Source organism: Sparus aurata, chromosome 19, assembly GCF_900880675.1.
Source record: "Sparus aurata chromosome 19, fSpaAur1.1, whole genome shotgun sequence".
NCBI lineage: Eukaryota > Metazoa > Chordata > Actinopteri > Spariformes > Sparidae > Sparus > Sparus aurata.
Genome location: NC_044205.1, coordinates 18,474,260 through 18,500,330, shown reverse-complemented (window position 1 = coordinate 18,500,330; position 26,071 = coordinate 18,474,260). Strand labels below are relative to the sequence as shown.

The following is a 26,071-nucleotide window of genomic DNA, read 5'->3' as shown; positions in this document are numbered from 1 at the left end:
CCCGCTGTTACACAAAGTAAATGCCTGTAGTAAGGACGGTAGGGGCAAGTAATGTGATAGGTGTTTGCCTGACCACCCTGTAACACCGGGGACACCGACTACCACAGCAAGCATCACAAGACTACTGGAGGTCATTCTGTTGACTTAGGATACAGTAACGATACGATTTAAAGCAGCTCCGGGATGACAAAGACTGCAGGCGGGGAAAGCACAGGCTTGAGGCGGCAGAAGAACAAGAGCGTTGGGCCTTGGCAGCATTCAAAAACAGCATGTAGAGTCAGAATATTTTCACATCTTTCTCTGAATTGAGGATTTATTTCAGCCACAGGTGAAGCGGTGGAGTTTTATTCTGTTTATGTTTTGTTTGAATAAACTGTGTTCTCAGCTGAAACAACAGGGGGGGCAGGGAGGGCTGTCAGACTATCACCTATTGAGTTACAAACTTGTATTATGAATCAGGGCGAGTCAGAGCTAGCTGGTTAGCACGATACATAGATGTCTTTGACACACCATCACAACTGTTCGTTGATATTCTGTTGATTCATTCTTGTCTGGTAAATAACCACGTCCTTAAAAGAAAACGTCCTTAAAAGAAAATTAACTCAAGGTCTGATGTCATCAAAATGACATCATCAGGGTTATTTTCTCCACGGGGCTCCACAGACAGGACATCATAGAGTAATGTGTGAAATTGGCGGCGTGCCCCTTTAAGTCGTTCTTACGCATGAACGTTAACAAATGTTTTTCAGCAAATCAGATTCATTAAAATGCTGCATGCTACAGATGGAAGGGAAGTAAACAAGTAGGTCAGGTATTTATGTATGTGCATGTGTGTGTGTGTGCGTGTGTGCGCGTGTGTGTGTGTGTGTGTGTGTGTGCGAGCATGTGTGTGCCCTGCTTGTGCACTGCTGCTACACTTCTCCATGCCTCTGCTCTCCGAGAGGCGTTCATCTCTTCATGTCCACACGCAGCATTTCCTACTTAGTGCCCCTTGAGAGTCACAGTTAAACAGTATTCACCTTTTACCTCTGGAGAGGCAGAAGCATTCCTCATGTGTCTCTTACAGCCTTGTGTATCTGCTTACCCCTATTTAAAAATGCATAAACCTTTTATGCCGCTTCTGTCAAACATCTTGAATCTGGCAGGACACATACTTCGGAAAAGGGTGACAGAAAATCTTTACGGACAAAACATGATCTCCCTTTTAGATAGCCAATTACCGATGATGAATGCCAGCCAGAGGAGGGCAAAATATGCAGAAAGGCCATCGCCTTGTCAGAGCCGGGCCGGCTACCTGCCTTGCAGCCCAAGAGACACACAGCTGCTGCGAGCACTTTTCTCCTTCACCTCCACTCTTTCTTCCTTGACCCCTACCTTCCATTGACTGTATTGATCTGTTTTGACAACGTGTGTTTGCCTGAGCAGATGCTCGATTCATCCTAGCTCGCGGCGCGTTTCGAGTCATGCTCAACAGTCCCGTCAGAAAACAGGCTTCAGAGCAGCAGCGACCAGGCTGCTGCTGCTGCGGCCGTGTGGCAGGCGGTCCTTGTTTTTTTGGCTCCAAAGGGAGTGCGGCTTTTGGAGCATTCATAATGGTCTCCACTCATTCGCAGCCATCGAATGCCGATGTGTCAAGATATACAGGAAAGGCAGAGTGATGTAAGCCCACAACAATGCCCCGCGTTTGAGTCGAAGAGCGACAAGACAGGCACGCACCAGACGGAACCAGAGTGCCAGTCGTTTGTCTTCTGAACTCAATTACGAGAAGTTTGACGAGCTGGAAGTCACTGACAGCTGCAGTCAATTAAGGCAAAAGTTGAGAATGGACACAAGACCATGTAGCCACTTAGACAAATGGGAGTTTCTACTGCTATCTTGCTCTGTTTTCTCACTCCAATCAATACAAACTTCATTATTAAAGAGCAATCACAACTGACCGGGCAGAATGTCATTTTTGTTTTATAACGAATTTACTAGAAAATCCTTCTGCAACGGTCTCGTCAAAGCCCACGGCGGACATTTTGAAGCAGTATTCGCTCCAAAACAAGCAACCGCAGCATATGAGCTACACTTGAGACAACATTCAAACATAAAACTTTCCCCACAATGCCGTCAAACATATGTTCCAAAGCACACAGACATAAAAGGAGAGCCCAGGAAAAAAAAACAAAAAACCAGGCTGTGCAGCAGAACCAACGAACCATCGGGCTCGCAAATACTTCATCGAGGGCAGAGAGATGTCGAGTTTTAATGTAATGAGGTAACAACCTCAATTAAAATGCACATGTACCTAAAGTAACCCAGTGCAGACACAAACCATTACTTTTTTATGAAACCTTGTCATCTCAAACACACTGACCGGTCTTCCACACAGGAACTAGTCTGAAGAGGAACAGAAACAGGAACATGTCCGGATGTGAGTTTGAGGATCTAAATGCACTAACTCAAGCACAAACACAATAAAACTAACTGCTGCAAATACAATTTTTAAGTATAATACAGAAGTAAACATTGCACTAGTTTGGGACTAGTTTCAGAGAGTCACAATGTATTGTGGAGTTGACTGATCAACTACAGCGATGTTTATTGTGGTGCCTCGTTGATGTCTTTTCAATAGTTCTGGGCGGCAAAGACCCAAATATTCTTATATTTGGGGGGAATAAGCTGGCTTTGGCGAGTAAATACTTATGTTTATGATGAGATTTACTGGCAAGGAGTAAAACCTCAAACACAGTCAGACTGTAAACACACAGGATGTCATTTCTGCTGGTCTCAATCAGACAGTAACAACTAGAATGGGACTCAGTAGAGCGCATACCTCTGCTAAGGCCCAACGGTCTAATATAATTTATAAGCATTACTTAGACATGACTTGACAGTTTTCCCGTGGTAATTATGTACAACTTTTGCACAATTTTTCTCATTAATTACACGTGTTGGCTGGATACGCATGCAGCCTGGCTTCAGTGGTGCACCAAGCTGTTTTGTCTGAAAACAGGCTTTTCCAAGACGTTAACATTGCTTCATATAACGCAAGATAAAGAAATGTAACGTGAATATTTCTTCTACCACATAATGCGGTAAACTGATCTCAGGTAGGTAAAGCTGATCTGGTGCCTTTTGAACCATCGGTCAGAGCCAGGCCCATACGTCCAGATTGTAGCAGCGTCTGTGGATCTAAGGTATCTATATACACTGGCAGTATATCCACAATATAAGATTTATTAAAAAAAGTAAAAGGATGTTGAAGCTCAGCCAAGGGACTTCAGGGCTGATGTGTGATGAAGTTTTTTCTTTCTTTTCCAGTTAAAACTGAATTCTGACTGAAGGTTTAAGTATTCACAGTCAGCCAGCCAAGTGTAGGAGTGAAGAAAGAGTCAACCCACACTGTTTTCCCCTGTGGCCTCTCCGAGGACGGATTGCGGTGCGATTGCATCTCTGTGTCTCTCAGTCCACAGATCTACAGGCTGCGTCCTAATTAAGGGACACTTTGCCGATTTTAACTTGAATTTCTATTGTGAGTGGATCTGAGAATCTGACATAAATCTTCCTAATACATTCAGTGTCAGAGGAGATAACCCTCGTAGGCTCTGGGAAAAAAAACAACCTGCCAGCCATTATAACACTTAATTAGAAAAATTGACGTATATGTAATGTTTGGTCTGGATCAAAGACCAGAGCTGAGGAGCTAAAGAGAGGCAGAAGCTTTCAGAGCCGCTGGGCTATCAGGCTGGCTCCCAGATATCCAAACTGTGGGTAGCCGTTATTTTGAAGATAGGCGGATTGGCCTCACATAGTCCATCAGGGTCTAATTTAATCATTTTTATTAAAAAATACTTCCTGTATTTAGGCAGAGTGTTTCATATGTGACAAAAGTAGAGGGGAGCAGCTAGCGTTCCTCTGTTTTTACACCTCAGTTTAAGCACGGATTAAACAAACTGCTATTACATCACTTAACCAGATTCCAGATACCCCAATTATGCGTAATCTGAACATATTTTGAAGTATCCGTATTTAGGTGAAGTGTGTCAAAGCAGAAGGTTAGCTTAGTTTAGCATAAACACCTAGTACGGGGAAGAGTTAGCCTAGCTCTGTTAGCTGTTATATAAACTTGAGTTCCTGTGCAGTTTAAACAAACAGGATATAACGTGTTAAGTGAGCTTCAGAGATGGTCAATAGACTTTTTACACCCTTAGCCAGAGCCAAGCTAGCTTTCAACCTGCTTCAAGTCTTTGGCTAAGCTAAACAGACCGGCAACTATTTTGACAAACATAGCAGTCTGACAAAGAAATTGTATATATTCTCTAATTCCAGCTTCTAAAATATTAAACGTATTTACATTTCTTTGCTTCATTATGAAAATAAACTGAATTAAACTGTTGGGCTTTGGGAAAGGGTGATTTTTTTTTTTTTTTTTTTACCATTTTCTATACAAAACATTTAGTAGATACATTGAAGAAAATAATCAACAATTTATTCAATACTAAAAGTAATTGCTGTGTGCAGCCAGAGAGCTAAGCCAACCATCTCCTGACTGTAGCATAATGGATAAACACAACAATAGTCTCTCTGATATATCCTCTGATTTCATGGCTTTTTCTTTTTACAATACTTCAATATATTTCCTGAAAAATGTAACTACTAGTACAAAAATGAAACAATCAGGGAGATATGAACATGAGCTAATGGGAGACCGACACCTAGGGAGCCGCTATTGACTTGTTTGTGAGCTCATACAGAAAATGAAACTCCTTTGTGGTTACTTACAATGCAACAATACAAAGTTACCACTACAATACGTCTGTTGCAGCTGTAAAAACATAACATTTCGTCTTGTTGTGCCACCTAATTCATGAAATGGACACAAAAATTAATACAATCCTCCGACTTCCACTTCAGGCGTGTCGATCCACACACTGAGACATGCGCCCGATCCCGCACATACAGTTAACAAGCTTATCAGTCAAGGAGCTTAGGCTTGGAAGAAAAAAAAACATTCAACTCTTCCCAATCAGCTGCCCAGTATGGTATTGGACTAGAGTAATGAAGATGTGTCTGACATCCCCAAACTTCCCTGGAGGTGTAGATAATCAGCTTTTTTCTGAGCAGCATTGGCTGAAAAAGGCTCATAAATCTGCGCCCCGGAGCCCAGCTTTTTCTCTCAGTCGAAATGGTGCACTGAATATCGACGCGCAGAGCTGTCGTGATTCTCAAGAGAGGTCGGACGCCTTCAGAGCGACAGACTGCGTCCTCAAAATACATCTGAGAAATCTACGCCACCTATGAACCAGGTGAAAAGCTTGTAACCGTCCTCGACCCAGCGCTCGAGTCCGGTCATGACAGCAAAGCGCTGCACACAGCAGAGTGGCAGTTTGGTGCCAGCGAGTCCGGGGCAGCCAAAACTCACAGTAGCTCCCCCTCGCCGACTGTGCTTGCTGCCCACACCCCTGCAGGTGTGGTCCACACATCATAAACACTTTATTAATGTACAGCGGAGCGTTCCAGGAATAACCTCAAAAGCCAAGTGTGCATGAAATCACAGGCTTTTCTCCAGATTTTTCATATATAATTACAGCTCCAGTATTCTCTTCTCATGTTCTTCCTGGCAATGCAAAGGTTTTTTCTAACCAACAAGCCGCAGAGAGGAATCGTGACATTTTAACGTGGCATTAGTACACATAAATCCCAACATCTGCTGCTGCTCTTCCGCCCGTGCTTCCACTGGAATTATACATCCTATCACGGTCAGAAACATTCCCGTGTACGGACAGAGTACCTTGACCACAGAGGTTGAAGGATAAGAGGCTCTGTTTAGTGTCTTGTGCAGCCTTTGGCATAATGAGACAGGAGAAATTACATTATGTCTCTTTCGTAGAGTGCCTATTACTCAGCCTCAGCCAGGAAAACCACACACCAAAAAATATTATAATTTGTGTTTGTTGTTCGTCTCCAGTAAATGATGTTTAAAAAAGCAAACACTTTTTTTCCCAAGGACTCCGGGGTAAATTATACACAGTGATTAATCAGTATGAAAGAAGCGACACTGACAAACACGCATCTCAGTTAAGAGGGAATAAAGGCACAACAAAAATTAAAAACTAAGGATGAAATAAACAGGGAGAATACAGAATGAAACCAAAACATAAGCTTGTTTTTTGCTGACATTGGTGGTGGAGACCAAAAACAGAGCGACTGATAGCCTTGGAGTTTTTCTGGAGATTTGCAGTACATCAGGATATCACCGATCTCCTAAACAATGGAAGTTGATGGGGAGTCTTTGCAAAACGTGAAGAATCAACTGAAAAAAAACAACATAAAATGGCCCGATTCAGCTCTTCCAGCCTAATCGAAGTCTCTAGAAAGCCCTGAGTTCCCAAACAGATCTGAAAAGTCAATATTTACACCCCTCGATATGCAGTCGAACTCATGCCTGGGGTGCACGGTTTTATCTTAGCAGCTACAATTGCGTATATAGTTTGGGGTCTCGGTGCTTTGGGCTACTTGGGTTACTGTATGGAGAATTTCATGATTTTTCTCCCCATCTACTTAAAGTTGTTTCGGCGAATGCTGTGAAGCTCCAGACAGGTTTTGTGGATCAAGACAATCCATCCGACTTTTCAGTAGGTAATGACTTGATTTTCATTTTTGGGCAAACTTTTCCTTAAATGTCTCCCGTAATGAAGATGAGTGATCTAGTGAAGAGCAAAGAAATGTCTTTTTGTGCTTTTGGCAATATGTTGCAGTCCGAATTTTGTTGGGAAAACGTACAAATGAACGGCAATATCGCTGCTTTTACCAACTGTGGTTTTACCAGTTTGTGTGTGAGGGTGAAGTATTTTGAAATTAATTAGGTGTCAACAGGAACTCAAGCCACTAAACTGCTAATCTGTTTCTCTCGATGACAGTTGAAAGTGTAACAGAGTGTGAAAAGCAGAACAGTAAGGTTTCCGAGCGACAAAGACTACTAATATTATGATCTCTGTTACACTCAACACTTGTTAAACTGCTCTGAGTGTCTGTCGTCGCTCACACTGCAGCGGTGAGGAGCTAAACTCAGATTTGACCTAATCTGATTAAGGTAAACAGCTCGTCCATTGATACCTGTCGGACTGTGAAGTTATCAGAGCAGAGCCTCGTTGATCTTTGGAGTGAGATGGAGTCTGGCCGGCCTGTGACTCCCTGCACGTTAGTCCCCTCATTACATTTCATTGCATCAGATCCTGACAAGTAAACGGCTGCCAAATGGAAAGCCTCACTTGGGTTTGGAGGGAAGAAAGCGCTGTTTTTCTCAGCCTCTTATGGTTTTTCTATGCTGGAATCTGGCTTTAGATTAGTACAACGTTGCTCTTTTATCTAAGAAAAACTACACTATGATACAACAAACAGCCGGTACGGGCTTCTTAATGCCCGGTATATCCTCCAGAACTGTGACACGGTTGACTTTGTGCCGCTCCACGTGCTCCGTCTGAAGAAAGAAACCACCCACATTATGATTCCAACCCTCACCTCATTTAACATAATCCATAATGCATAAAGATATAATCTCCACCTGACCGAATGTCTAAAAAAATTTGGCTCTAATGAGTTACTACGTCTTTACTTGGAATGAAACTGATAGGACTCTGAAAATAGCCCGGCCGTGCTCTGAAATATTCAGCATGCGAGTGAGTGTGTGTGTGTGTGTGTGTGTGTGTGTGTGTGGGTGCGTGTGTGCGTGTGTGTGTGTGTGTAGCCCAAGCAGGTCAGAGAGTATCTGTCCTGGAATACAAGTGCTGTTTGTTGTCTGCTTTGACAAAGGCAGTAGTGAAGGGCAGGAAGCTCCCTGGTGGTGGTGTGTGTGTGTGTGTGTGTGTGTGTGTGTGTGTGTGTGTGTGTGTGTGTGTTCAGCCGCTTGAGGAGCCTCACTATATGTGTGTGCGTGTGTGTATGTGTCCTCTCCGGTCAGAGCCTGACCCTGGATTTTATCCTGCCAGATTAATTGTCGGATTCCGCGTGTCATCTGGGATTTACTGTTCGAGACGAGCAGGAAGTTTGTGGGAATTCTGCGTGAGCGAGTAAGAACGTGCTAAAAAAAAGGGCGGTTTTGTAATTTCTATCGCCAAAACCGAATTTTCCTGGATGATGAGACGCCTTCCTGCTGAGTGTGGGTGTTTTCATTGATTTGTTTATGATGGGTTTTTAATTATGGAGGCGGCCACGCAAGATTAGAATAAGCTGATGAGAAACGTAAACCATAATTGATCCGTTCTCACTTCTGCTGTTGAATCGTATTCACGTCCAAGTGTTTTGTCAAAGCAAACAGCTCCAGATCTTCCTTTCAGGGGGTCAGTGAGTCAGAGAGCTGATGTATGTCAGTGTTGCTCAGCATGAAGGTGACCTTTTCTCCACCAGAGCACGGGGTGTAGCAGGAAGTCGTGGTCCCTCCGGCCTCCAGGCTCCCCGCGGCTCAGCGGGATGGGTGCTGGAGCTGCAAACAAACCACGACCTCCCGCTGTGATCTCCCGTGGCCTCATTTTCTTCACGCGATGGGAACGCAAATGAGAATCAAAAAAAGTGTCACTTGCACGGACTGATGGAAAAAAAAAAAAACAGAACAACTCTCTGAAATAAAAAAAGTTAATGAAAACTGAAAAGGTCCTGACTCGCGAGGGGGGATTTGTGGTTGATGTCGTTGGCGCATGGCGAAGTGGCGACTCTTGTGCAAAACAACAAGAGAGGAAATGTGTTTTCGTTCAGCCTCTACTGTAATCTGTAGTGCAGCTGTTGGACTGTTGTTTTCAGGCACTCTCTTACACATCTGGAAGTGGATGCTTTTGATAATATAAACATACGCTGTTGGTTATATAATGATAATTTTATTATCATCAAGGGAGCTGAAGACAATTCATGTTTTTCTTTTTACAGTTGTAAAGCTACGATGAGGTGGTTTTACGAGTTGCACCCTTATAAATGATCCTACTTGGATGTAGTTTTGGAAAAGAAATTCAAAAACTTGAAAAGGGTAATATTTACAATATTGATGAGGTATTACCATAACTGAATAAATAAGCCTTCCTCAGAGAAGCTCGAAAGGTGGCAGGGTCCGCCACATATAAACAAAGTAAAACACTATGAAATTGTGTTTTCCTTTAAGGTCAGTTTGTTTCCTCGGTTTATACCAGTTTGTTTAAGCATGAAGATCAAGATTTTTCTCTTCTGATTAAAATATATTCCCAATAACTCCATGCAGCACCTTTAAAAAAAGAATACAACCCTTTTTTTAGGGAAAAAAAGGTGTTTCTTGTCTTCCCCTTCTGTCTCTGCTCCCCGATCACTGGTGCTACTTGTTATTGTTAGTACACACCAGGCATTTTACAGTGTCAGTGATGCATTCAGGGATGTCGCCAGTGCAGGAGGAAAGGATTACAGTACCCGCCCCCTGTAGTAAACCCAGCTCGCTCCGCACAGATTTGTTTCTTTCAAATACAATTTTTTTTAACATCACAGAATGTGTGACATTTAAAATAAGCTGCTGTTCTTCAATAAAATATAAATAAGTTCCAGCGCACTCCTGATGCTAAACACTGTATATTGACAGGCTGGCTGGGAGCCCTGGCTCTTAATGTCCCTCTGCTTCAGCTAAACAATGGAGGTTTTCCGTCGATACTCTCTCTCTCTCTCTCTCTCTGTCTCTCTCTCAGGCTTTTACTGTTGCAGCCCAGAATCCTCTCCGTGCCGAGCAACGCCAATAAAACACGATCAGAAATACAAAATCATAATAATAATAAAACAATAACGTGCAAATTACATGTGTGTGCGCCTTACCTTTATCTTGACTTGAAGAAATACTCTCCTCCTCTTTCGGATTTGCAACCTGTGTTATTATGGACGTGTTGTCCATGGAAACGAGATGTTAATGCACCTTCGGCTGCACCGTTTTCTTTTGTTGTTTTGTTTCTGTGGTTTTTCTTTTTCCTTTATTCCCTGGCAAACATTACCAAAGCGCACTACAACAGTCAGTCAGTCCTTCCCCCCCCCCCCCGCCGCGCGGCTGTGCACGGGGCTACAGAGCAGCGTCCGCCGTGTGCACCATTAAAATCCCATTTTTTCCTCGGAGCACGCAGTCCCGATCCGCTTCACGAGCACAGGCGAGATGTCAGCGAGGAGCAGCAGGAGGAGGAGAAGGAGGAGGCGCGGCCGCAACATCTGAGGTGACAGTCCGACGAAGAGACTAAACAAAGCGTCGGTCCTGCGTTCGAGTCGTGTGTGTCCGCTGTGGCTGTTGCAGGCAGCATAGCAGTCAGTCAGTCAGTCACCCCGCCTGCTGCTGCCGCCGCCGCCGCCGCTGCTACTGTACGCTGCTCCGGCTCCGGTCCACACACACACGCGCGCGCGCGCTACAATATCAACTGCGTGATACGGTTACAGTGTTTACCCAGAGATGGCGTCCTCCACTGCCACAGGGGCCACGCAAGGCTCAACTACAACAACACGCCTTCAACATTTCTATTATCCTCCTCGGTCCAGGGGCTGTGGAGGGGAAGCTCTCAGTCCGCCCACCGCTCACTGGTTGTTGGGGTGGTGGTGGTGGTGAGGTGTGGGTGGGTGGGTGGGACGCTTTTATAAAGGCTCACTACAGAGAATGATTTCATATTTACTCGAGGATGTGTTTCCAGATGGTTCCACTTGTGCAAAAAACATGTGTAGGAAGCTGATGTTTTTCAGACAGCAAGATTTGAAAAAAAAAAAAAAAGAAAGAAAAAAAAGAATACAGAGGTCAGGAGTCCAACAACCACACCCACTTTAAATAAAAATCTTTTTAGTTTCTCTGTAAACTGGTAAAATGCTTTTTTTTTGACACAGCCCTGCTTTGAGGAATTAAAACAAAAAAAAAATTTGTGGGATTTTGGCTTTAAAAATAGGTTATATATATCTGGCTTTTCAATGACTATCTGAAAAAAATGGCATGACCTTGGTGTCCTCACTGGTGGCTGCGACTCATCCAAACAGCTCTATGCATCAGATCTTCAAATGTTTTATACTTTGGTTTTATAAATAAGTCTTTGAGTGGCATTTCTATGTTTGCCTGTGTTCGCTTGTAGTTTTTGTGCTTTCATTTGCTCCATTTTTGGTTGGCCATGTTTTTGCCTTCCTTCACTGTAATTGGCATGCATCACGTTGTGAGTCAGAGAAAAATTGTATAAGTAAGATAGTATAAGTATCATATGTCTTATTGTATCATTTATTAACGTATCGTATCATATATCGTATCGTATTATTATGTATCTTATCGTACCATATATCGTATCGTATCATATATCGCATTGTATCATAAATCCTATCATATATCGCATTATATCATATATAATATCGAATACCCTTGAAGTAATATCAGTTAACAGTATCTGATTCTGTATGGACCGCAATCTCAGAGCACACTTCGCTTGTTGGTGTTGTCTAAGGTACAAAGTGGCTGGGGGCTCGCTGGTTTGCAGGCTAACTTCAATAGCAACACAATACACACACATCAAAACTGTAATTTCTGCACATTTTGTTGATAATTTAAGTTAATAGTTTTATGTTTTAAACTAAAATTCTTATATGTTGTACCTAAACTAATAAGTTTTCCTTATAATGACAAATCGACCTTCACAGCTGTGTAAAATCAGTCAATTGCCCCTTTAATCTGTTGTTTACACCGTGTAGCCAATTCCCGATCCCTTGAAGTGATATCCACCTGTGCACCAGAGACCTCCACCCTCCACATGCACTGATAAACAACATTATTCATGCCATTTCAGCCTCAGTGGACCGTAGAATAACAACAAGGGAGATAAAGTGGTTTTCTGGTCGCTTGCCAGCAGTGACGTGTCGGAGCGTTCGTCCCTCTTCACCTTCACTGTCACTTTAATGGACCCGAGGCTCACACAGCCCTGAATGACCCCACCTGAGAGACAAGTGTATGATGGCATATGGACAGCAGGAAAACAGCAGTAAGTGCAGGCTGTCATCTGTTGATGCTGCTCATAATTAGTATGTAATCTCCCAGCCGACATGATGCTCTCAATGTGGGTCACCGCCTCCCTGATGCTTACAGTAATGTATGTGTACAACCGACACCACAACGCAGGTCCCCAAGCCACTTTGCAAAATCACAATCACTTCTCAACACTTGACAGTCGGTCTCAGTTTACTGGCCCTGACATACACATGTAACCACATCTTGATTGCTGAACATGAATAAGATGAATAATTCCTCAAGGGCCAGCCGGAAGGGGAGAAAATAAACTCAGTTTGGCAGCAAAGATTTCTGAGTCAGAACCTGTTGATTACTTGCTGAATGGAGGCTTGATCAGGTTAAGATTCGATAATAACAATAATCAGACTGTAATTAGACTTGTGGACTTCAAGAAATCATCAGGGTGCCAGTTTTTGTCGAGTCAGCCTTGTTAAAGTTGTAACTAAAGTCGACAAGTCTACAAAATTGTAGGAAATTTTTTCCAGGAGGTAAGTCATCTTCCTGATGAATTTCAAGCTGCTGTTATCAATGTTTTTTAATGTATTTATTATTTTTTGGAAAAAAAAAGATTAAAAAAAAGAAAAGACAGCAAAAAAGAAAAAACATCAGAAACTAAAACACCAGAACAGTGAGTTCAAATAAACAAAGGCAAGGAAAGGCAAGTTTATTTGTATAGCACAATTCAGACACAAGGCAACTCAAACTGCTTTACAGGGTCATAAAAATGACAGTGAATTAATTACAATTTGCATTTAAAATACATTAAAAACAAGTAGAATGACATCAAGAAATAAAACATTAAAACAAGTTTTTTCGGAAAGACCAAACTTGGCCTAAAACCCACCCGCTTACGCTTCAAAAATCATTTCAGCAGCGGTCATTTGTGAACATTATCTTGCTGAACAAAATGTGCAACTATCATAAAATCACAGCTTATTTTCTGCAGTACTACAACAGCAGAATTTGATACCCAACGACACCATCTGATGCTGACTAGGGTCACGTTAGCTGACGTTCCTTCCTCGATCTCTGACGTGTCATCAGATGTTTCCTTGGAAGTTTTAGCAACAAGCGACCAAATGAAACGCAGCTCCACCTTGAATGAATTACACATTTCTTTGGGTGTGAGCATTGTTGGAGACGTTTATGATAATGAAATATCACAACACAAGCAAAACACACCATTACACACTGCAGATGTAGCTTTAAAAGGTGATATGCGTACAGACTGTTTTTTTTTAAATCAAAGTTTAGTTATATATTAAAAAACATTCACTTTAATGAAGCCCTGAAGAAGCAGATAACAACAAGCAGGGTGGATGGTTGCACGCTTGTCATCTGGATGTGAGACGGATCACTTAAGAGGACTCAGATAATCGCTCTTTGAAATAACAAAAAAAATCACAGCTGCAGGGCACAAACATTTCCTCACCCACTTGTTGGTGAGCGTCAAAGGGATAAAGGACGACCCACACATATTGTAACAGACCGGTGTTACCTTCATGCGTGAGGCTAAACACTGGAGGATTCACTTCTTGATCAGTGGCATCAAACGTCGCTGGCCTGACATTCATCTCTCAGAGGGAGCTGAGTGGTGCGGCCCTCGAGCAACGCATAGCTGTTGATGAATAATTAAAATAGCCGCGGTCTTGATATTACCTTTGATAAGACACAGATGATCTTTTTCACCAATCTTCAAATACAGCGGGTGTGCTGTCAGACTGCGGGGCCCTTGAATGTTTTATGAACGTGGGTGTAGTTCAGTCAGGAATTGGAATCGCACAATCTTCTCTCTGCATGGGCCTCTTTCACATTGTTTCCTCAACATGTCGAGCCTTCGAGGGGCCACACCACATAGGCCTGTACAGTCTGTCGACCAGATATCTTACAGTGTGAAGCCATGTATTTGTAATTCAAACATTTTTGGGGGAAAATCCTCTTTTAGTGTCACACGGCATTTAACGTTTGGCTGTGTATTATTCTGTGTAACCTTTATATTATAGACTATCTCAAAACTAGGAAATGTAACATGATAACACTAGTTTAGTATCTGGCATCTCAGTTACAGAAACAGTAAAAGATCATTAAAGGAAAGAGAAACACATTAAAATGTCCTCACTTTTCTCCTGAATAATCTGATATTTGGATTCTAGGCTCAAAAGTTAGTCTTTTATAGCTCATAACTATATGCTCAGCTTTTATTTTACTGTCAAAATGTGTTTAAATGTAAAGACAAAATACTCTCAGATCCCTTCTTGCACAAAATGATCAATACTTGGCTGTGGGATTTGCTTTTGTAGAAATTAAAAATCATGAATGTGCCTATGGTGCCACCTTGTGGAATAGAACTTGCTAGCAAGCTATTTACAAAGAATCTGACTTGTACTGTGGACACGTTTAATTTTCCAATCAGCTTCATGTTGAGGTTTGCTACTGAAATCAACAAAGGGCGTTCTGATGTAACTGTTGTTATTCTCCGGATGTGTGAAGTCAGAGTGAAGAGCTGTGGGTACGGCATCCTCTGTGCATCTGTCGGTTCTGAAAGCATACCGATGAGGGTCCAAGCTGGCAGGGCTGGGGGAGAGATGATGTGAAAAAATAACTGAAGGTAATCTAAATCTCCAGAAGCTATGAGATTAAAAATGTATACATAAAGATGTTATTAACACCTTCAACATGAGGTGGGGCTTGTGTAAACACTATAAAAGGGCCTGTGCACCTGCGCTTTAAGCCTAGCAGGTGGTGTTAGAATGATGATTTCAGCTTTGAAAAGTGTGTCAATAATGTCTTTTTAAGTCTTTTTGATTATGCCAAACAAGCTGTTTGGTACCAGTTTTATTCTCATTAATGTTGTCTCTTCATCAAAAATAGTATTTCTAAATAAAAGCAACTTTACTGTAGAATAAACGGTCAGAAAACATGCATTTGTAATCAGATTTTGGATATTTTGACAGCACATGTGTAAATAATAGAATTCAATTAAATTCAGCTGCCATTGTTAATGTTACTGTTGTAATGTGTGCTTTTCATATTATGACAACTCAAAAACAATGAAATGTGGGACAGAATGAGCAGAACTGATCAGGTCAATAGTCCAACATGACCAGTCATTATTCGCTTTGACGAGCAAGAACTGACCTTGAAAAACCGGCCATCGTCAGTCAAATGTCAGGAAATCTTTCCATCAGTAAGGTTTATTAAAATTATTGAAACAGTAACGGCCACATTGTGTCGTTCATCTGCAAAATAAGGACGGGTTTTAATAAGACTGAAATGATGAGATTGGAGCCCCAGGGATTCGTGAAGTGTCTGGCATTTATCTTGGAGAAATTAATCAACTCCTTGTCTTTACAAAAAGGCAATTCTGGTAAGAGAGCAGGTCTTACAGGATAGATAATTGTTGAGGATTCAATGATTATCTGAGGGTTTTATGTAAGGTGCTTGTTAAATCTGCTTCCCTGCTCTCATGTCTTCTCTTCCACTCCACAATCACAAAACTCCACAGGAACAAAGATGATCTGAACACATCTTTTACTCATCGCCTGTTCTGGGGGAATGTACATATATTCATGGAGTTTTGACCATTGACCTTTAATAAATATTGAAATGCAAGCAAGATTTTTATGACTGCAGACCTGTCAACACTGAGCATATTGGGATTCTTCTCAGAAAACAAACAATATATATGTCACTTGTTGCAAGATATGATATGAATATACCCTCAAGGTTAGCTACCATCTATAAATGCACTGGTGTATGTTATAGAATAGATTTAGACTACATTAAGACCATGTTTTAGAATAAAACTGAATATGGCTAAATTAAATACAGTAACACCACAACATAAATGACAAAAATAGAAAAGTTATGAATGATGAAAATAGAAAGAGTCAAAATAATGACAGTAATACGTGAAATGTCTATGAGCTATAAAGTCAAGCATATTGCTAAATAAAAAAGGTATTAATTCATAATTAAATGGAGCACAGAAAGGTCAGGATGGGGTTTATTTTTCTAGATTATTTTGTTTTCTTCAACTGTGTGTTGTTGTTTCAAAACCATGGCTGTGACATGGATAATAGCTAAAACTTTTGACTTGTATTTAAGATTTTGCCTGTCTAAATCCACTTCATGGGATAATAAGACACAATTTTAACAACCTTTTTCATAATTCTAATCATTTGATTGGAGATCACGAATTCGACTGATGAGGTAGTAACAAAAATATTACTTTCTGAATATGTCTCTCATGATTTTGACCTACATTTACAATGTGCATTATTGTTTTTGTAAAATTATTTGTCAGAAGCAGGCACCTATACCATGTGGGTCAGTTTCAAGGACCACAGGAATAAAAATGCGATTTATGGTTTCTTGTTATATTTAAATTTGTTTGAAAGTCTTGAATCTTGAAAGGGCCACGAGATAAAAATAAAATATCTACATTAAATTTTAATTTGATTTAACTTTATTTAAAAGATAAATACATTTTAAAAAATTAATTAACTAATTATTTTATATCAATTTATCTATTTTGATTTACGTATATTTTATTTATTTTAATAAATTAATTTTATTTGTTTTTGATGTATTTGTTTGACGAATCTGCCGACACGTCGCGCAGTGCCTCTGCCGGTCGTAAAGAAAGTGCTTGTCGGGACCGGAAGCAGTATTTACTTGATTCCAGAGATTTCATCATTCTCTCCTCGCATTACGGCGGTCCATGCTTCGTAGCGCAACATCAGCACTGCTGAGGACCAGCACTGAGATTTCCTCCTTCTGTCCGGTGTCCACGGTCCGGTTTGTTCGGCAGTCGCTCCGCTACCCGCCTCGAAACAGGCCGTTTTCCACGTCGGTCTGCTTGTGTAAGAAGAAGAAGCAAAGCTTGTGGCTGCACCTGGCGGAAGGACGAACCATGGACGGCAACATTGAAGAGATTCTCGCCCCTTTGAGGCTCGCAGTCAAAGAGCAGGTAACACATACTACCTCACAGTCGTCACTGATGCGGACTAAGTCACTTTGTTTTGAGTTAGATAAGGTTTTATTGCCTCAGACGCGGTCACAGTCATGGCAGCTCGCCGGGCTAGCCGGCTAACCTGACCGGCTTCTTGCGAAGCTGTCAATGAATGAGGACAGCCATTGCTCGCTAGCTAGCGGCTAACGCTAGCTGGCAGTCATGTCTGCGCCCTTTGCCACGTTTCAGTGTGCTGCTGCAGACATCTGTGAGCAGGGTGGGGTTCAGAGATGAGGCCAAGTTTATGCTTCTTCTTAAAAAAAATAATGATGGAAAAATTAGCTGATTGCTTAGATAACATGGCCAGCCTCGGGTTGAATCGTTGTTGTAGCCGGGTCAGGGGTTTCCTGTGCGCCTGTTTAAAGCCACCTCTCTGTTTTAGGGGGAGCTTGTTCGCCAAATGAAGCAGGATGGAGCTCCTGATGTGGATGTCACTAAAGCTGTGGCTGAACTGAAAGCAAGAAAGAGAACCCTGGAGGCCAAGGTAAGTGAGATTTAACTGTGAATTTGACTTATTTGAATCTAAGTCAGATTTTTTTTTTTTTAAATGTATGAATTCTCTGCCAAGTCTTGCATGATATGTTTTGCAAAAGCTCATCACCACACTTATAAGCTCTCCCGTAAAGATCAGGCTGTGCTGCAGATACTGATGTAGTTTCATTCAAATTTGGGGAGCCTTTCCACAATTTCATTCATTTGCACCAGTCCTCCACGCTGATGAGCAGGCAGGGAAATGGGACGAGATCAGGCTGGATCTGATTACAGGAAAGGCTCCGTACATTTCAAATCTGATATTTTACAAACGAAATTATATGAATGAAATTATATGCAACATGATAATCAGAGGCCGAGCCCAAAGGTCCATTCCATATCGCTCAGACCTTTAAACCACATCTCACAGTCCTCAGAGATGGGGAAGTCTCACAGACCTGAATCACATGACCAAAGCTCCAAACATTGGCCACATAATGACACCTGAGCGTGCTCCGCTTGCTAAATGAAAGCTTTGAGATGGCAAATGTGAGAAAAAAGTTGACAATATAATTCTCGTTGCAGGAACTGTCATTACAACCCAAAGATGACATCGTTGACAGAACCAAGATGGAGGATACCCTCAAGAGGCGATTCTTTTATGACCAGGCCTTTGCCATCTATGGAGGTAAATTACTCTTCTTATTATTAATATTAATATTAATATTATAATATTGTAAAAGATAAAAGATCTTCATTTACTGATTTCTTTCTCTTTTTTATGGCTAAACAAACCTTTTATTTCACACTGTGAATATTAAAGTTTAGTTTTACCTGAGTTTTAATTTCTTGTCCAAAAACCACACAGTGCCCCTTCTTAAAGGAATTAAAATGCTTGGGAAATCCATAGGCACGCACAACCTAAAACACATGGTGTTTAAGCTTCCTGTTACCATGCAGTAATGCTCCTCAGGTGTGAGTGGCCTGTACGACTTCGGCCCTGTGGGCTGTGCCCTAAAGAACAACATCCTGCAGGCCTGGAGGCAGCACTTCATCCAGGAGGAGCAGATCCTTGAGATCGACTGCACCATGCTCACCCCTGAGCCAGTCCTCAAGTAGGTGCTCTGTGATGCTTTCATACACTGTTACAAATGTGTTTGTATCACCATAAGTTGTGTAAAAAAGGCACTAAGCCATCTGAGTGTTGAACAGTTTTTGGTAGTCCTTTTAATGTGTTTAAATGGCAAAGCCTGGTGGTTCCTTCAGTCGGCTACAAAGTGCTGAACTGTGGGTTTTTGTAAACAGGCGCATATTGATTCTGCGATTTTATGCATGGAAGCTGCCACCATAGCAGCCTTCCATAGCCCGGTTGCAGATACATTATTTGGATGGAATCTAAAAATGAGCACTTCTTCACTTCCCACAAGTTCTCAACTCCGATGCTTTTGTTTTGTTTGTTTGTTTTTTCCCAGGACATCAGGACACGTGGAGAAATTCGCCGACTACATGGTGAAAGATGTCAAGAATGGTGAATGCTTCAGGGCTGACCACCTCCTCAAAGGTAAGTCTCTTGTATGTCTGCAAGTGTAAGTGTTTTTAGAGACTTGGCTACTGCCGCTATGCAAACTACGGATTAGTCATCCCAAAAGCACCTCCAGCAGAAGTCTTTGTACGTTTTTCATCTGTATTATTCATGGGATTCTGCAGTCAGAGGGGATGGACGCGGTCCAAACTTGTGTTGTCAGTGGCTTCTGCTGGTTGGCAAGGCTCTGAGTATCACTGTTGTGCCTGAGGGAGAAAGGAAGTGGCTGGACCAGCAGAAATCACACGGGGCTCTCCTAGAAATACAAGCTGCTGCAACTATAGCTGTGCCAAAGTGCTGGGGGGGGGATCTGAGATGTAAGGAGAACATGTCAGTTCCTGAAACACTTGGAGTCTAAATGGCAGAGATGACAAAAAGAAATTACATGATGAAACTTGAAAATGTTATGTAAAAACTGAAATTTGCCAAGTCATGTTATGTAACATCTGAGACATGTCTGGTGACACTTTGCCGTCTCAAACCGACTTTAAAACTTCAAGTGGTCCATCTTCAGCCCAAGACAAGTGGTGTGTGTGTGTGTGCGTGTGTGTGTGCGTGTGTGTGTGTGTGCGCGTGTGTGTGCGCGTGTGTGTGTGCGCGTGTGTGCGTGTGTGTGTGTGTGTGTGTGTGTGTGTGTGCGCAGCATTGGCAGGAGGAGTCGACACACTCTTAGTGCTTTTTCATTATTTTTGGTCTCACTGATTTGCTTTCCATCCCCAGTTTAACTGTACTGAGTTGCGCTGCCCTGCTTCTAAGCGGGCTGCATTGATGTTGCATGATCTCAGCCAACCAGTGGCGTTGCCCTACTCCCCACCAGAGAGAAAGATTTTTTGTGTGTGTTCAGCTGTTAGTACTGTTGTAGCTTCTAACTGAATCTTTTGTGGTTCGAAGTTTAGTTTCTCTGCTGCGTCTGCTTTATTTTCCTGTTTCATCATGTTTGCTTTCTGCTGTTTCAGTCTTGGTCTAATAAATAAATAAAGTTAAGTCACAAATTGCTGAATAAGGAAATCATTTTCCTCCACTTATTTAACAGAAAAAGAAAACCTTGCAGCTTCTGAATTCATGTTTCTCTTTCACCAAACAAAGACGAGATTAATTCCCTTGTTAACTCAAAACACACTTGCCCTGTGATGCTTTTGTTTACCGACACAAATGTGGTTTTATCACCATAAGATGTATAAAGAAGTTATTATGTCCTCATGAAATTTAAACAGTTTTTGGTTGTTAAATGTGATGTTGGAAGCTGCTGAAGTGAGTGCCTGGTGGTTCCTTCAGTCGGCTACAAAGTGCTGAACTGTGGGTTTTTGTAAACAGGCGCATATTGATTCTGCGATTTTATGCATGGAAGCTGCCACTATAGCAGCCTTCCATAGCCCGGTTGCAGATACATTATTTGGACAAGAGCATTGTTGGTTAAAAACACACTGTTAAGCAAGAAACGGAAATGCAAGGGCCTTACGCGCTGGGCTGACTCATGTCAGACGAGCAAACGTGTGGGGAAAAGCCCCATCTTAAATAAACTAAATATAAAATCGCAAATTGTCGGGAAGGAAATAGTCTTCCACCTGATTTAATGCAAGATGGAAACTTGAATTCAGAAGGTGAATGGTTGTGTTTCTGAGTTGAACCTTGTAAAACACAAATTCAAACCAATTCAGTAGAAACAAATTAAAACTGTCTTAGTTTGTCAGCAACTCTGCTTTTGTCAAATTAAACCCCTAATTTATCAAGCTATGTCGACATCCAGATTAGATTCAAGCCAATTTGAATACCGTAAATAAGCTAAAATCGATATTAATTTCGGTCATTTGAACCTTTTGTCTGTCAAGTATTGTCACAGCTGTTAGTGAAAGCTTTGTCTTCACGTCTCTGTGTCCTGCAGCTCATCTCCAGAAGCTGATGTCAGATAAGAAGTGTTCAGCAGAGAAGAAGGCTGAGATGGAGGAAGTCATCACTCAGGTCAGTGTTGACTCAGACAAAATGTTCTTCTGAGGGATTATGTGGAAAAGCTTGTTTCTGATTATTTTTTTCCCTCTTACATTCTGTTCAGATGGACAACTACACCCAGCAGGAGCTGACCGATCTCTTTGTGAAATACAACGTCAAGTCTCCCACCACAGGAAACGACCTCTCACCTCCAATCTCCTTCAACCTGATGTTCCAGACGTCCATTGGACCAGGGGGGAATATGCCAGGGTAAGCTGAAGCACAATATGGTGAATAATTGAACCTTGATGTTAACGCATTTGTGTCATTGTTGAGTGACTTCATTTGATCTGAATTTGCAGCTATCTGAGGCCTGAAACAGCTCAGGGAATCTTCCTCAACTTCAAGCGTCTGTTGGAGTTCAACCAGGGAAAACTGCCCTTCGCTGCCGCTCAGATAGGAAACTCCTTCAGGAACGAAATCTCTCCTCGCTCTGGACTCATTCGTGTCAGGTGAGACATCCACTACGTCAACTTTTTTATCATTACAAGTACATTGTGTCTGTACTTGCAGAGATATAAATGCTCTACATGTTGTCACAGAGAGTTCACCATGGCTGAGATCGAGCACTTTGTAGACCCGACCGAGAAGGTCCACCCTAAATTCTCCAATGTAGCCGACCTGGATATCATGTTATACTCCTCCAAGGCTCAGACCAGCGGCCAGTCTGCACAAATCTGGAAGCTGGGGGATGCTGTGGAGCAGGTGGGAATCACTGTTAGAACACTTATGTTTGGACTAAGCAGCAAATGTTCACTGTACTACAATTTCGAAAACTGAGGTGAAATATATTGGATGTAGAGCTGTAATACTATGAAAATCCTGATCATAATCCTCGCTGAATATGATCTACAAAGTGATTTTAAGGAAATAAAATCTTAATTCAAAGTACATTTTTAGCTGCTTCCTGGACCTTGAGTTAAGATCAGTTTTTGCTGTTTCAAAAACATAATCAAGAATGTCAGATTTGAGTTTGCAGTCTGAAGTTAACTCTTCTCTTCTCCTTCATGTAGGGAGTAATCAATAACTCCGTCCTGGGATATTTCATCGGGAGGATCTACCTCTACCTTACTAAAGTTGGTGTCGCCAAAGACAAGCTGCGTTTCCGACAGCACATGGACAATGAGATGGCTCACTACGCCTGCGACTGCTGGGACGCTGAAACCAAAACCTCCTACGTATGTTCTCCTCCAGTTTATCCTCAAAGCTTATTAGGGAAATCCACATACGGAAGTTTTGCTCAAAGTAGATGTTTATCCCTTGCTGCAGGGCTGGATCGAGATCGTGGGGTGTGCCGACCGGTCTTGCTACGATCTGAAATGCCACGCACGGGCTACGAAGGTCCCTCTGGTCGCTGAAAAGCCTCTTAAAGAACCCATATCCTTTAACTGACGCTGCCAAAGACAATTGTAATTCCTTTAAACAACAAAAAACAGTGTAAGCACCCAGATGCCTTGTTGTTCCTCAGTTGTTCTCCTTAACTCCTCCACACAAAGTTGTAAATGTCGTCCAGTTCGAGGCCAACAAAGGAGCCATCGGGAAGGCGTATAAGAAAGATGCTAAGATAGCCATGGAATATCTGTCTGTGTGCGATGAATGCTTCATCACAGAACAGGAGCAGCTGCTCAACGAGGCTGGGTGAGTGCTGTTGGCTGCAGACGAACGGTATGAAAGGTTGTGGATTTGTGACCTCCAGTCCAGTCACTGTCTTGTTCTGACTCCACAGAGAGTTCACCATCGAGACAGAGGGCAAGTCGTTCAAACTCACAAAGGACATGGTCAGTGTGAAGCGATTCCAGAAGACTCTGCACGGTGAGACTGTCATGTCCTGCTCCTCCTAAAGTCCTGAACCTCTTTTTGCCTTATACCTCATAACATTTTGCCAACAGCTAACGTCACTCTGATAATCATAACCCCAAATTAAATCTAGCTTTGCACTGGACCACTTTGCCTGCACTGCTTGAATAAAACAAGAATGTCCAAAAATCCATCTCGAGTGTGTTTTAGAAATAAACTTCAATCTTTCTAATCAATAAATGTGAGTGTCTCCAACCTGTTGACACCCTGAATGTATTTTCATTAACTTCTTTAACTATAAAAGATGCCTCTCTATAACGCACGTTTTATGTGTGTTTGTCGCCCATAGTGGAGGAAGTCGTCCCCAATGTAATCGAGCCGTCGTTCGGCATCGGTAGGATCATGTACACCATCTTTGAACACACGTTCCAAGTCAGAGAAGGCGACGAACAAAGAACAGTAAGTGGATTGTCGAGTTTTGTTTTGCTCCTGCATTTTTGCTTTTCATTTAACCAGTCCTTAATATTTGCTAGCTGAACGATGACAGATCTTTAGAAGAGGGACTCATTTCACACTTTGTGCATGTCACATGGAAATGGCTGCTTCTGAAGATGTTATTATTTTAATTAGTTATTTAATTGACTTTTATTTAAGAGGTTGTTTGCTTCATTGCTACAATATAAAAGCTCATGGATAGCAAAGAGAATTTAATTCATTTTTGGCTCAATAAAGATTCAGCTTTAAGGAACATTGAGCTGAGACATTGTTAAATTCCTCTGATCAGTACTTTGTGTTTACTGTGAGGCTTAATGCCTAGCCCTTCAGATAACAAAGTTTCTTGTGGTTGTTAACTCTGACAGAATTACTGTTTTGATGTGTTCATGGCTCTTAAATTGAAACTGTGAACAACTGCTGCACATTCTTGAAGCTTAGAAATGCATAATCAAAATAGTCCTCCTTGTGCACAGTGCTGTTGTTTGTTTGCTGTAATAATTTGTTTTCCTCCTCTGCAGTTCTTTAGCTTCCCTGCGACTGTGGCTCCATATAAATGCTCCGTCCTGCCTCTGAGTCAAAACCAGGAATTCATGCCCTTCGTGAGGGAATTATGTAAGAGCCCACATAATGATAATGTTCATAAATGTTCCATTTCTGTCTATAAGGATAGGAAACATCACGTTCTGCCGCTGCCGTTGTTTATCTCTTCTCTTCTCTCCCTCTCAGCCGAGGCAATGACCAAATACGGCGTGTCTCACAAAGTGGACGACTCGTCAGGATCCATCGGCAGGCGCTACGCCAGGACGGACGAGATCGGAGTGGCCTTTGGCATCACCATCGACTTCGACACAGTGAACAAGACGCCTCACACGGCCACTCTGAGAGACCGCGACTCCATGAGGCAGATCAGGGCCGAGGTACAGCACGAGTTCCCTGGTTGTTTTTATTTGTTCACGTCAGTGGACTTTGTGGAGAAAAAGTGGCATTTGAACACATAAGGAACATTACTACAGAAACAAAGCGAATATGAAAGAAAGTAAAGTCTTGAATTTGATGTTTTAGAAGGTGAGGACACACTTACAGAAGCCATCTTTGAGAAAATGTGTTTGATGCATCATGTCCAATCTACTAATATAGAGGTGGTGGGATTTAAGACCTGTACTGCTGCAAGCCACCAGGGGGCGATCCACTTTATAGGTTTCACTTTTAGGGGTTTCACACTGGCAGGGCTCCGGCACGGTTCTGGTTCCCGAACGCAACTTTGAACCGGCCGGCGCGTTCAGACTGAAAAAATAATTGGTTCGGAACCTGAAAAGTCGGTTCTCAGCGGAACCTAAAAATAGTTGTTTTTTCCTTGGGAACCGTGACATCATCAGTGGGCGTGTCGAGCAGGAAAGCAGTAAGGAGAAAGAAAGAAAGCAGGAAGAGAAGGAAAGAAAGCAGAGAAGATGATGGAGGAGAAAAATGTTCAGTGGTCGGCAGAAGAAACTAAGTGTTTGGTCGCGAATTGGGCATCACCTGAATTCCAGGAGAAATTAGAGACCTCCACAAGAAAGAGCAAACTATACAACAAACTTTCGGAAGAGATGGCCAAGGCTGGGTTCACCCGAACGCCAGACCAAATAATTAATGAACTTAAAAAACTGAGCAAATAGCTGCAGTAACTAATAAATAGTCCACACGACCTGCCAGTTTGCCGTTGCTGTGTATACTTCCGCCTGTGTGACGCGGAATGACATCCTCCCACTTTGGTTCCACTTAAACTGGTGTGAAAACAGGCTGGTTCGCCAGACAGCACCAAGGTTCTGAGACTCCAGAACCGAACCAGTGCCAGAACCAGAACCGTGCCAGTGTGAAACCGCTGTTTGAGTGCTGTCATGTCTTCCTTCTCAATATACAATCACTAGTTTAAAGCTGCAAACCAAAGTAATATTGAGGAGAGTGTTGTAAAGATTTTAATCCGAGTCTCCTCACAATAACAAACATCACATTCCTTTTATAAGGAGCGTGACAGTGCAGCAGGTCAGCTGTGATCACACGCACCATTTAACACCATCAAGTTAACATGTTTTCTTCCCCTCCTCAGGTCAGCGAGTTGCCTGTGATCATTCGGGATTTGGCCAACGGCTCGTTGAGCTGGGCAGAGGTGGAGAGCAAGTACCCCATCTTTGAAGGACAGGAGACCAGCAAGAAGGACACGGTGGAAGAGTAAACGCTCACTCGTCCTCCAGTCACTCCATGAAAAAATCCAGACTCGTTGCACACGCACCACCAGGAAGAATAATGCAACTGTAATGTGATAAGCTAAAGTGGTGCACCGAGCCCCTCGTCGTGTTCCACGCCACTGCAATCACTAAAATGTCATGTATTCATCATATCTAACAGTTGTGGAAAGCTTGCACAGGACTGTTGTTTCTCTGATGAGCAACTTTTCATCCGTGTTATGACCATGTCGATATGTTTTAAAGGGAGAAAAATTGTAATCAGGTTGTCGTCAGTGGAAGGAGGCTTCCACCATTCCGGTTTTCAGGCAGATTGGATTGAGATATTTAACAATTTCAATAAAAACAGCCAGCACTTACTGGACACGCGCATACGACTGTCATGTTTTCTGTCTGAACCAACAAAGAGATCAGCTTAAGAAATCCACTGCTGCTCAAAAACAAACTTACCAGCTGCCTTGATTTTTTTTTCCCAGGAGCCTCCTGTTCTTCAGCGCCTCTCCCAG

At 42.2% G+C, this 26,071-nt stretch overlaps 2 protein-coding genes and 2 non-coding genes across 5 annotated transcripts in view; 3 read left to right on the top strand and 1 right to left on the bottom strand.

Annotated features, from left to right (window-relative positions):
• Positions 1–10,559, bottom strand: part of ctdspla (CTD (carboxy-terminal domain, RNA polymerase II, polypeptide A) small phosphatase-like a) — a 35,340-nt gene extending 24,781 nt beyond the window's left edge. For both annotated transcript variants that reach the window (XM_030398666.1, XM_030398667.1), the window contains exon 1: positions 9,805–10,559. In XM_030398666.1, coding sequence (XP_030254526.1) covers positions 9,805–9,880 — 76 coding nt within the window. In that variant the 5' untranslated portion in view covers positions 9,881–10,559. The remainder of the gene's footprint in view (positions 1–9,804) is intronic.
• A 6,092-nt stretch (positions 10,560–16,651) lies between these two features.
• On the top strand, positions 16,652–25,937 carry LOC115570191 (glycine--tRNA ligase). Its single transcript, XM_030398581.1, has 17 exons — positions 16,652–16,970; positions 17,395–17,496; positions 18,069–18,171; positions 18,457–18,598; positions 18,956–19,044; positions 20,948–21,024; positions 21,116–21,261; positions 21,354–21,503; positions 21,594–21,756; positions 22,065–22,229; positions 22,321–22,428; positions 22,544–22,689; positions 22,778–22,863; positions 23,198–23,307; positions 23,862–23,955; positions 24,070–24,260; positions 25,430–25,937. Exons 1-17 carry the CDS (start codon positions 16,722–16,724, stop codon positions 25,553–25,555), a joined length of 2,247 nt encoding a protein of 748 aa, XP_030254441.1. The 5' UTR covers positions 16,652–16,721; the 3' UTR covers positions 25,556–25,937.
• On the top strand, positions 18,732–18,866 carry LOC115570505 (small nucleolar RNA SNORA84). Its single transcript, XR_003981771.1, has one exon. It is a non-coding gene; the product is annotated as a small nucleolar RNA SNORA84 (small nucleolar RNA).
• Positions 20,323–20,457, top strand: LOC115570510 (small nucleolar RNA SNORA84). The gene has a single exon (XR_003981776.1). It is a non-coding gene; the product is annotated as a small nucleolar RNA SNORA84 (small nucleolar RNA).
• Positions 25,938–26,071: the final 134 nt, after the last annotated feature.